The sequence below is a fragment of the Lactuca serriola genome, chromosome 7, assembly GCF_051521515.1.
Source record: "Lactuca serriola cultivar US96UC23 chromosome 7, Lser_US96UC23_V15, whole genome shotgun sequence".
Lineage (NCBI taxonomy): Eukaryota > Viridiplantae > Streptophyta > Magnoliopsida > Asterales > Asteraceae > Lactuca > Lactuca serriola.
Window position 1 is genome coordinate 69,989,592 of NC_136414.1, and position 12,324 is coordinate 70,001,915.

The window sequence follows — 12,324 nt, forward strand, 5'->3', positions numbered from 1 at the left end:
AATCATGTCATATTATTATATAACTCATTTTGATGTTCAAAAACTAAAAACATAATAACCGGTTTTTAATTATGATCCCTGAACGCGCCACCCTGTGACCACCGGCACCGCCGCGCCGGAGGTTTCCAGTTTTAAATCAATCGTCACAGCCGCTAAAAAACCCACAAAACATGAAACAGAAAATCATCGGCACAAAGGTAGCATTAACATTTGAGGCTCAGATCTGTTATTTTGATCGGAAAAATGGGCCAACACCGCCATGGCTGCAACAACGGTTGCCCCGCCAAGATACGGGCTGAAATTTCACCATTTCCCCAATCTGATGCTCAGATCAACTACAAAAAAACGAAATCATCACAGCCTCCTTATAACCAAATCCAATCTACAGGCGACAAATTATAAGAAAGGAACATGGAAGTAGAATGATTAATGAAAGCGCACAGAAAGAGCGTGAAGAAACAACAAAAGAAGCGATTGGAAATTTCACACTCACACATCTGTTGGTGAGTGGAAATTAGCTTTCTTTTGTGCTCGATCATACAAGTTGTTGATTGTTATGGTTCATGAAAAAGGGGAAAATGAAATCATTGACTCGTATGATCCGATCGGCGCTCAATGGCATGGATCTAGTCATACGGCGGAGAACGAGAGGCAACCACCCTTGAAAACCTCGATCTCACTCGCCGGAGCCTCTTTCATGTCTGTCTGAGCATCTAATTCAATCCCCTTTCTTCTTGGGAACTTACGAGTCCCGATTGGTATATATTCGTCACACCAAAGTTGTCATTATGGTCCTTTGTTTTTATCAATTGTTACAGTTTTGCACCCTGATATTTTCATCAATTGTTTTTCTATTTTCTTAGACAAATTGGTATAATCTATATCTATATATATATACAGTTATAAATAAGTATATTACAAATAGAAGACATACCTTAGACTAATTCTTACTATAGTAAATACAAGTTTCAAACCAACGTTTAAGTGTACTTTGTTATTAGTTTAGTTTATAATATGAGTTAAATTGTCTATTTTGAAACTTTGGCTTTTGATAATAGAAATCTTTGCTTGATTGTAAAATTATATGTTGATTATAAAGTTACATATCATAAAATAAACATTAACCGAAACTATGTTAACTTTATGTAATATCTACCACGTGTGTGTTTTTTTACTCAAATTACAAATTATAAATATGGAGTAAAATTATACGTTGATTGTCAGGGCCAGCCCCGAGATATTGGTGACCCTGTGCAATTTAACAAAAAAATAGGCCCTAAAATTTGAAAGATCTCAAAATTTAAGCAAAAAAAAAAATAATTTAATTTTCTATTGCAAATACATAAAATTAAAATTCCATTCAAAATAATACAAAAAAATAGCTTCTACTTGAAAACAGTCATCCTCCTAATATTCGTTGAAATAAACTTTTCAATAACATCTTCATAAGTAACTTTATCCAACATGTTACGCTCAATCGTCATCAAAGCCAATCCATTAAGTCGTTCTTGAGTCATTGTAGATCTTAAGTAGGACTTCAAAATCTTCAATTTGAAAAACTCCGTTCTGCAGATGCAACAGTAACAGGAATAGTCAACATAATTCTATATGCAATAGATGTAATAGGAAAACAATCAACGCGTTTTAAAAAATTTAGAATATCAATTGCTGGCAATTTTTCCTTAGGCAAGAGATGTAAAAGTAATTTTAATTCAACATATAAGTCATTTCCATCAATATCCGATTGTTCATCTTTCTTGAGTGAAGTTTCAAGAGACATACAGCAAGACTTTAAGGTTATATCATCTAATGAAAGTAATTTTTCTGAATTAAACAAAAAGCCAAATATTTTATCATATTGTTGATATTATTCAAACGTTGTAGTTAAAGAAGTAATTGTTTGATCAACAATATAAATAAAATATTTAACCCTAAATTTCTCTTGGGCGGATTGTGAAAAACTATAAGAAGTATCGTTTGAAATCTCATCAAAATGTTTTTTTATTTTAGGTTCACGTTTTTTAGGAAATATTGGATCAATGTCCATTTCTAAGGCAATATCTTTTGCAGTTTGTAAGGCATTTAAAAACCCATTTTCTCTATATTCCTTAAAATACGAAATCAACCCCTTTATTTTTTCCATAGCAACATCAATAAGCATATATTTTGATTGCAATTTTTTGCTAATTAAATTAACAGTGTTTAACATTTCATACCAAATTACTAATGCCAATATAAACTCAAAGTTGCCAAGTTCATTTTTTGCTAAGGATTTTGCTTCACTTGTTATTTTTGGATCATTATCATTTTTGGCTACTTGAAGTAAAGCTTTTTGTATATCGAAAATTTGAAATCTTATAGCTTTAACACTATCAACACGACTCTCCCAACGAGTGGATGACAACGATTTAGGAGTTAACCCTTTCACATTATCTTTTAAAATTTGCCATCTCTTAGTGGAATTTGCAAAAATTGTATAGATACGTTGTATTGTTCCAAAAAAACTTTAAGCTTTACCACAAGTATTAGCCATATCACACAAAGTTAAGTTCAAACTATGACAACCACAAGGAGTATAAAAAGACCTTGAATTTATATCTAAAAGCTTTTTTTGCACTCCTTGATGTTTTCCTTTCATATTTGATCCATTATCATAACCTTGGCCACGTACATTATTAATGTCAAGATCAAGCAAATTCAATTCATTTTGTAAAACATCAAAGAGTCCTTGGCCGGTTGTATCATTTACATCTAAAAACCCTAAAAAAGATTCTTCAATGCAAACAACATTTGATGAGACATCTACATATCTTAAAATAATAGTCATTTGCTCTTGGTGACTTATATCGGGAGTACAATCAAGTATTATTGAAAAATATTTTGCATTTTTTATCTTTTTAATAATCATAGACTTTATTTCTGAAGAAAGTAAAAGTATTAATTCATTTTGTATCCTATGCCCAAGATAATGTTTATGGATAACAATTTCATTTGTAATACGTTGTATATGGTCATAAGAAACCATGTCAAACTCAGCCAACATTTCAAATAATCCTAAAAAATTTCCATTGTTATCTTCATACAATTTCTCATTAGTACCACGAAAAGCTAGATTATGTTTAGCAAGAAATTTCACAATAGAAATAATTCTCAACAAAACTTGTCTCCAATGAACTTTTTCTTTTTCTAATTGTTTTTTAGCCGCATTATCAATAGTTTATTTTTTTTTTGTAATCTTAAACGCAAATCATACCAAGTATTTATATTTTTAACATGTTCCATACTAGTTTCATGCTCTTTAATTCTAGTGTTAAGATGTATCCAATCTCTAAAACCCTCATTTGCTAATTGACCCTTCCCACACCCTTTTCGAAATATTTTACAACAAAAAAAAAGTTTTTTATCAATTTTTTTAGAATAAACAAGCCAATCTCTATCACATTTTTCCCCATTTAGTAAAGTTTTAGTATAATATGTTGCAGAAAATCTTCTTAAATATTTATCTTTAGGACCTTTTGTAATAGACAAATCTCTTTTAGGACCTTTCAATACTAAAATATTTATCATATTAGAATCAAAAGCATCCCAATTTCTTGGATCAAATATATCAAAAATGTGAAAATCAACATTATCATCAACAACATTAGGATTATCATTAACATCAACATTATCACTAGCATTCAAATTAACATCAACATCAACATCAACATCAACATCAACATTAACATTATCATTATCATTATTATCAAGATTAGCTTCATTAACGTTTTGTGTTTCATTTTCCGTAAAGTTTTGTGTTTTTTTTGTTATAAACTTATCCATAGATCCTGCTTGAGTTTTATTATCTTCTTCAATTGTTTGTTTCTTCTTAAGTTTTTCATATCCAGATGCATATTTTTTTATTCTAGGAGGCATCATAAGTTATAGAAAAGAAAGAAACGACCTTATTTATGACTTCCAATTTATAGATTCCTTCTTGATTCAGATTTTCCACACTTCTAATCACCAAGAGAAGTATCAAAACTGGACTGCAAAGAAAAAAAAATCAGAATATGCTTTTAAGAAATCACAAAATCTGCAATGATATCATAGCATAAATCCGAAAATACCTTATTATTTTTGACACTTCAAATAAAAAAAACAAGAATGTGCTTCTAAGGAAATCAGAAAATCTGCAATCTGAGATGGTGAGATCATAATTACTTCTTAGTTCTTACAAATTAGAAATTATCATAAACAAAAAATCATAAAAAATAGAAATTTGAAATTAGAATTTACCTCAATTCCTTGTTCCTTGTAAGTTCAAAGCTGTGAAAACTGATATTGTTGATTGTTCCTCCTGATTCAGTAATTTGGAATTAAAGAAAATGAATAAAGAAGAACCGATAAGAAATCTGAAATTATGAAATTACTCAATTAGAAAAAACAAACCCATGAAAAACAAAACTAAAGTTTCAGTTTAGTATTATACCTTTGATTTCGAAACCTTAAGCTATAAGATTTTGATTTTTGAAGCTTCTTATTTCGAATTTCAGAATTCTGATTTTGAACCTTCTGATTTCGAAATTTGATGATTCTGAATTCTGATTTTGAAGCTTCTAAAATTGTTGGTAATCTTTGTAAAAACTGATCAGTGAAGAAGAAGATAAAGAAGGAAGAACTAAGAAGTGAATGTAAATTGATGGAATAGAATCGAAAGATAAATGAATGTAAATTGAAGTTACCGTTCCAGTAATGATGATTCCTATTATCCATGCGTGCGTTATCAATGAAGAAACCGAAGAGTTTTTTTTCCCCGAAAATTCAGTTCCCGCTCCCGCTTTTGTTGCTTCCTGTGTTCGTCAGCTTTTGTTGCTTCCTGTGTTCGTCGGCTGGTGATATATGGTTATGACCTAATTTTTTTGGGCCGAATGAACATACCCTATTACAGACTGCAAAAAAAAAATGGGCCCTCTAATTTTTTGGGCCTGTTCAATAGCACTGGATGAACCTGCATTGGGCCGGCTCTGTTGATTGTCTATTTTGAAATATCAGTTTATTGGATTTCTTATCAAACCCAACGAACGATGAATAAATTTTGTATCAAATTCAATTTTACATGGGGTTTGGAGTTGTATTAAGTTCATTTATAGAAAGGATCAATTGGGATTATAAATATTCCCAAAGGTACATTCATCTTACAGAAAATAATGTATATGTGGTGTGCTTCATGGATTATCATTATTTTGCTAGAAGTGCATTCTCTATAAATGCCCATGTTATTTCCATCTTAATCGATGCTCGTATCTTTGAGCATATCAAATTGACTAATTTATGTTGATCACATGATTTATGAGTATTAAAATTCAAAAGTAGAGTGACATGGGTAGACCTGGCAATAGGGTGAATCTTGATCCAAATCATTTTAACAAATTTCAAAATATGATCCAAACCTGTTTCGTAGTTCACAAGATTTTGAATAATCAAACTCATACCCTTGTCCATCAAATCAACAGATATCCAAACCCGCCCAATAACCCGTAGGTTTTTTGAATAATCAAACATATTTTACTTAATTCTTTATCTATCACATTTCTTAAATAAAACAAAAGTTGATTTAGAAATCGTTGGAATTAAATCAATATTGTAGTAGCTTCCGATTGAATTTTTACCGTCGATTGTAGTGATAGAGATTATCAATTGCAAACTTTCTTCCAAACGATAAATGACTTTATTGATTTATCATTTATACATGAAGTTGATGATTGTTTGATGAAATATAAATAAAATGACATCATGATGCTTGATAGAAGATTGAAAGTCTAGAAGTCGACTCCTCGAGTCCTATATAAAAACAGTTTGACCTTTGGTCTTTGTTATTTAGACTTTCGATTGGAAGCAAAATTAAACTTTAGGCGGTATAAAATATAAATGTATAATTCTAAAATTTATATGGGGAGGGTTATAAATAAAGCAGATTAGTGATGATCTATACCTAACCCTTATGATAAAAGGGTTAGCGGGTATGATCATTAACGGGTAAACAAATCAAAAAATATGCAAACCCATATAATTCTTAAGGTTTGGATCGGATCATAATGCTAACGTTCTACATAATTGGTGAAAAATGAAAGAAGAATACAATACACAGTCTTAAGAGTCGCATAAGGCATTGTAGAGTACCTATCAATAACCATAAATATGGTGGGTGACACCCTATCACCACATACAACTACATTATATCTGTTATACACATCACTACTGATCATCGTTTTTATTTAAAACTAAATAAAAAATAAAATAAAAAACCTACATATTTTTTAAATTACTTTTTCATTTATAAAACTAAAAACAAAGACATTTATTAAAAAAATCCAAAGAACTAAAAAAAGAACATAAAACTCCTATCCATAGAAAAAACTAATCTTTATTCCTATATCTAGCTTGGATGGAGAAATATCTTCAATTTTTCGTCTTTGTGGTCTTCATCTTTCATTTTCAATATCTCGAAATCGGTTTTCGTTTGTAATGAGGTTTGCACGTCTATCATTGTTTGTTCCACCCAACTCATCATCGCGACTTTGCTCACTTGTACTTGGACATATCAATCAGATTTTTCTCTAAAATGATCGATAACGCTAGAATCAAATTTTTTGAACCCGAATAGGAAGATGATTTCTTTGCTCTGTTTCTTCTTATCGGTCGATGAAGAGGTTGTTCATCTTCAACATCCACCGGCTCATCAATGATGTCGATATGTATTCGACCGTCTGATTGTTTCGAACTTCCAATGGTTTCAAACCAGAAGAAGTCCTTTGTGTCATACGTATCCATTTTAGAGCATCCTTTAACCTTAGCCAAAGTTTGACATAAGGAAAAGTTTTGCAGGTTACTATTGTTTTTTCATGTTGTTCCATGGTCGTGTTAAGCACATCAAAATCGTTTGACCCACTTTTGTATAGGTTGGTAAGATTGTTGTAAATTTTGCAAAATTCGGTATATTTTATCCTCACATCATGCAATTCGAAGTAATTTGGCATGAATGTCGACTTATATTTCCCATTAAATTATAGAAAATGGTTCGAACTTTTTCCTAAAAATAATTAGATGTTTGAGCATCTCCGATTAAGGGGCATAGGGAAGTCGAAATCCACGTCTGTGCTAAATTGTTTTTTTTTCTCTTTTGTCAGAACCACCCTCTCACTTTGATTGGTTTAAGTAGTTTTAGAGAGGGAGTTTTTCCCTTTATTCCTTGTTCGACAGAATTGTTTTAGTTGTCTTTCAGCTACAAAATCCAAGGAACCTGATGGTTAAAAATATAGTTGTGAAGGTTGGAGTGGTGAAGTTTTGTGGTTGTGAAGGTGTCATGGTAAGGGTAGTGGTTGTGTTCGAAAATGTTGGTATATGAAAATGGATTAAAAGGTATGTTGAGAAATGATTTCATATTTAAAATGTATGTAATGTTTAATGAATAAGAAATTAATCTTATAAGGGGGTGTTTGGCAAAAAAAAACTTATTGTTTATTAGCTTATAATTTATTAGCTTACTAGGTTAAAACCCATGGAACCCATGGGTGTTGATTTTTAATTGAATTTAAAAATTATTTATTTAATAAAATAATATTTCATTAATTTAGAAAATTTATGAATTGTAATATTTTATTTTTCAATAACTTTTTGATTTGTAAGTATTTAATTACACAGCAAATGGTAAGTATTTAATTATAAATAGAGATTTTTGAAAACCCTTATTTTTGGTGCATGATTCTCGTTGAACATATGCAGATGATACATTACCAGTGTGTGTAATGAAATTAACATAAAAAAAACAATACGTAATTATAAATAAATAAAGTAATACGATGGATTAAGTGTGATTTGCTAAAAAAGAATAAAATATGCTACAAAAAATTGGCTATAAATTTCGAAAAACTTCCTTATAAACAACATTTAAAGTTTTATTTGTGACTTTGCCATCTTTATCTAAAATTAATAATTTTAATTCCTCTCTGCTTTGAATTCTAGATAAGGCAACATACAATTGTCCATGTGAAAAAACTTGATCTTTGAGAAACAAACCAACCTTTGATAACGATTGTCCTTGATTTTTATTAATAGTCATCGCAAAACATACGACTAAAGGAAACTATCTTCTTGTGAATTTGAAAGGATTTTTTTTCCTGATGGAGTTAAAGACATTATTGGAATAAAAGTTCGGTTTCCAATATTAGTTCCGGTTATTATACGTGCCTCAATAACACGTTTGCCCAATAATATCACTTGTAGTCTTGTGCCATTACATAAGCTGTTTTTCTGATCAACATTTCTCAGTAACATTACTGGAACACCAATTTTTAAAACTAACTTATGAAGTTATGATTTGGTAAACTGGATACTTTGAAACCATTTAATACATCAGGAGAGTATAAATTTGCATCAAACTGATCATGGACAAATTCGGATTCACATATGTTGTCTGAACTTAAATATTCAACTTCATCTCCTGGAAACTTCTTAAGAAAACGGTCGTTTATTTCCTGAACAACTTTATTTTTTGGAGCAAGTATCGCTCTTTCTTGGAAATAATTTATATTGATATAGTTCTCTAAAATTGAAGGATATACAAAGTTAATTAAGGAATCTATAGGATCATGTGAATCATTAATTAATGAGAATATCATCTAGAATATCAATAATCGTTTCACCGTCGTTCGGACCACCAAGTTTGCCTTCTCCTATATCCAATAGCCAATTTGCAAAATCTCTTATTTTTTCTATACCAGATTGATCCCTTCCAACAGTTAGCCTCATGTTTTTTGTTAATCTATGGACTTTGCAATGTTTCCATAAATATGAAGAACTCAAAGAAGCATTTACAATGTTCTGTCTACTGCCACCCGAAACAACAGGTAGAATCTGTCTGAAATCTCCTCCAAAGGCAATATATTTGAGATGCTTGAATTTCCGCACCTTAATAAATCTTTTAAAGTTCGATCTAAAGCTTCAAATGCATGCTTATGGACCATTGGTGCTTCATCCCAAATTATTAAAGAGGTTTTTCTTATTAAGCTAGCCAACTAACCATCTGGATTTATTTTACAAAAAGAATCTTCTGTAAGTTCAAATGGAATTATAAATCGAGAGTGTGCTGTTCTACCACCGGACAATAATAAGGAAGCAATACCGCTTGAAGCAACATTTAAAACAATATTACCATCAGATCTAATTGTTGCAGATATTGTCTTCCATAAAAAAGTTTTACCCGTTCCACCATAACCGTAAACGAAGAAGACACCTCCTTTATTTTCTTCAACAACACTCATGATGTTTAGGAAAATGTTACGTTGCTCATTTGTTAATATAAGAAAAATACGATCATAGTCATTCTTTATAATGAGAATGTCGTAATCTAGCTTCTCGGTGATAAGTCGATTGTTTGAAGAAGAAACGGATTCAACATTTGGGTATGACATCTTTGTGAAGTTTTTGAGAGTAAAGTTGTTTCGAAGTAAAATTTGTTCTATTTCGAACAAATTTAAGTTCTTAAGTTTATCTACTCCGAGTGATAATTCTGCACGAAAATATTAAATAATTTAAAAAATATGTGGTCGATATTTAATAATTTTATTACTAATTATTTAATGGGTGTTGAATAATAAAAAGAAATTAATTTAAATAAAAAATAAGAAAAAAAAGTAATACCTGCAGACTTAAATCTTTGTCGTTGGTTATATAGAATTTCATCTGCCAAATATTCTCATGTATTTTCCCAAACGACCTCTGGTTTAGACATACTATTGCACATCAACAATATAGCAAATAAAAATCGTAGATAAAAACTAGATATAGAATGAATTGCTTCTTTAATTGCATCAATGTATTCCTTGTCATCATCTAATAGCCCGAGTGCATAACAAACATCTCTAAAAGAAGAATGTGTTTCACCATTTACCGTGCGAATTTCATCAAATGATGTCGGACATTTTACTTTATTTAAAAGAATCCTTAAGAAATATGCTTCACCTAGTTTAGGTGAAACCGAATGAATTCTACCGATGGCTTTTCTTACTTTCATTCGCTTCCAAAACCGACCATTTAATATCCAAACGAACTTTGTAGGAAATTCAACATATTTAAGTTTTCGTGCTTCACTATCGATTGCATTACACTCCATCCAAGATGTGGATTTTGAAGCAGCAATAGAAGGTTTGTCAAGAACATCATCAATATCATCGTCTTCGCCATATACAATCTGTTGTTGATTAGGAAGATGAAAAGGTAGTTTGAACACAGAAGGATATCTGCAATGAACATCATATTTAAAAATTTGCCATGATGCTTCACATGCTGATAAAAATATACAATCGTAATATTCAGTATTTCATCGACCACATCGTTATTTTCACATTCATTGTTGGTTGGTACAACATCAATTGTAGCTCTATCAGGACCCTTATTTATGTATTTAAACAAATACTTTATAGAAGATCCCTGATTGCACCATTCAACATTAATATATGCCTGATATCTTTTCAATAGATATTTTTTGTATGGAACAACATTTCTATTATCCAACCTTACACCTGATTTTTCTACAAAATGACCATCGTTTCTTCGCCTATATAACAGAAAACCATTTTGATCAACAGACGAATGATTACAAAATTGTTTTAGAAAGCTTTTAGAGCACTTTTTATCCACCACGCATGGACAATTCATATTTTCAACTCCACATGGACCATGAATCATAAACTCATTCACAAGTGAATATAATTCAGGATCTTCAATTCTGTCTGGTATCTCGGCTGAAATTATCGGATCGATAAATTCAACAGTTGGTAGATTGTTGTCAGAATGCATAAATAGACATATATAACTATGCGGCAAACCTCTCTTTTGAAATTTAATGGTATAAACATATGTAAAAGAATTTGCCAAAAAAACCAAAATGTAATTAGATTTTAAAAACATATAAAAAAAATAGAATAATAAGACCAATGTTTTATAAATAATTAAAAAATATAGTTTTAATTACATGCTTGAACTTTGCCGAAAATGTGATTCTCCTTTAATTCTTTAATGAATGCATCAAACTTGATCTTGAACAACCTACATAGTATATCAGGCATGTCTTCTGGTTGAAGTGAAGTATCCTTAAGAAACCTTATAATCTCTGGCCATTTGGTATTACACGTAAAGGTTATGAAGAAATCAGGATATCCAAACCATTTACATAGTGACATGGCATCTAAATAGTTTTGCAGCATATAACGTGCTCCACCGGTAAAGGACGAAGGTAATATGACACGTTGGCCGACATTGGAGATATCAGTAGTTCCTTGAGCTTTTTGGTTACGTAAATTTTCATAACAGTCACATCTAAGAACATGTTGTTGCCTACGTATGTATTACAATCTCTACGTTTCCATCATAGTATAGGCATCTACCAGAAACTGTTGAAACAACCTTTTTGAATTAAGAATGAGAGAGAACGAATGATCTCTGTATTGGATTCTATAAGCGAAATATTCTCTCATTGTATATTTCGCCCGCTTGCTGTTGGTCGTAAATGACACATCTCTATGAAGAATGTCAACACTGTAACCATCATCCCCATATGGAAATAACAATGAATATTGGAGAGGAAGGTACAAAGGATGCAATTCACTGATATGTTGTAGAGAACCATTTTTTGTTTGAACGACAATATCCCTCTTTTCAATTGAATCATAAATGTCACCAACAATTAAAGCGGCAACCTCAGAAGCAGTCGGTAGGTTATATGTTCTTCTATCTTGCTCCATTCTCCCGATAAGTCGTAATTTCATATCAACTTCTGGATTTTTCAGAAAAGTATCTCTTACCATCCTATAAGATCTAACCAAGACATTATTTGAATCCAACATCACCTTAATATCTTCATTAATATCACTATCAATTGATGTTGATTGATCCTTTTCCCCACTAAAATAAATCAATTTATACATAATATTAGTAATATAATAATAATAATAATAATAATAATAATAATAATAATAATAATAATAATAAAAAATTATGAATAAGAAGTTTGAAAAAAAATACCCAAAACATCTTTGTCTATTTGAAATTTCGTTCTCAGTATCATAAATGTATAACTGAGAGAATTTTGGTTCCGATCATTTTGCTGGTAAAAGGCTTCCAATACTGTGATAATTTTGACCACCCAATCTGAAAATGTATGAAGCGTTTCCTCTATTGATTGAATAATCAATTTTACCACCCATCGACGTAAAAGAAAACATTGAATTGTAACGTTGAATGTTTTTCATGAAGTGTTTGCTTTTAGAATCCATATTTCGAAAC

General features: G+C 30.7%; 1 protein-coding gene and 1 pseudogene across 1 annotated transcript; both read right to left on the minus strand.

Moving 5' to 3' along the window:
• Window positions 1-1,546: 1,546 nt before the first annotated feature.
• On the minus strand, window positions 1,547-3,915 carry LOC145064078 (uncharacterized; annotated as a pseudogene).
• Window positions 3,916-8,640: 4,725 nt separating this feature from the next.
• Window positions 8,641-11,846, minus strand: LOC145064079 (uncharacterized). Its single transcript, XM_079011597.1, has 5 exons — window positions 11,446-11,846; window positions 11,015-11,376; window positions 9,775-10,326; window positions 9,062-9,550; window positions 8,641-8,714 (listed from the first exon to the last, which is right to left on the minus strand). The coding sequence occupies exons 1-5, from the start codon at window positions 11,844-11,846 to the stop codon at window positions 8,641-8,643; spliced, it is 1,878 nt and encodes a 625-aa protein (XP_078867723.1).
• Between the last annotated feature and the right edge of the window lie 478 nt (window positions 11,847-12,324).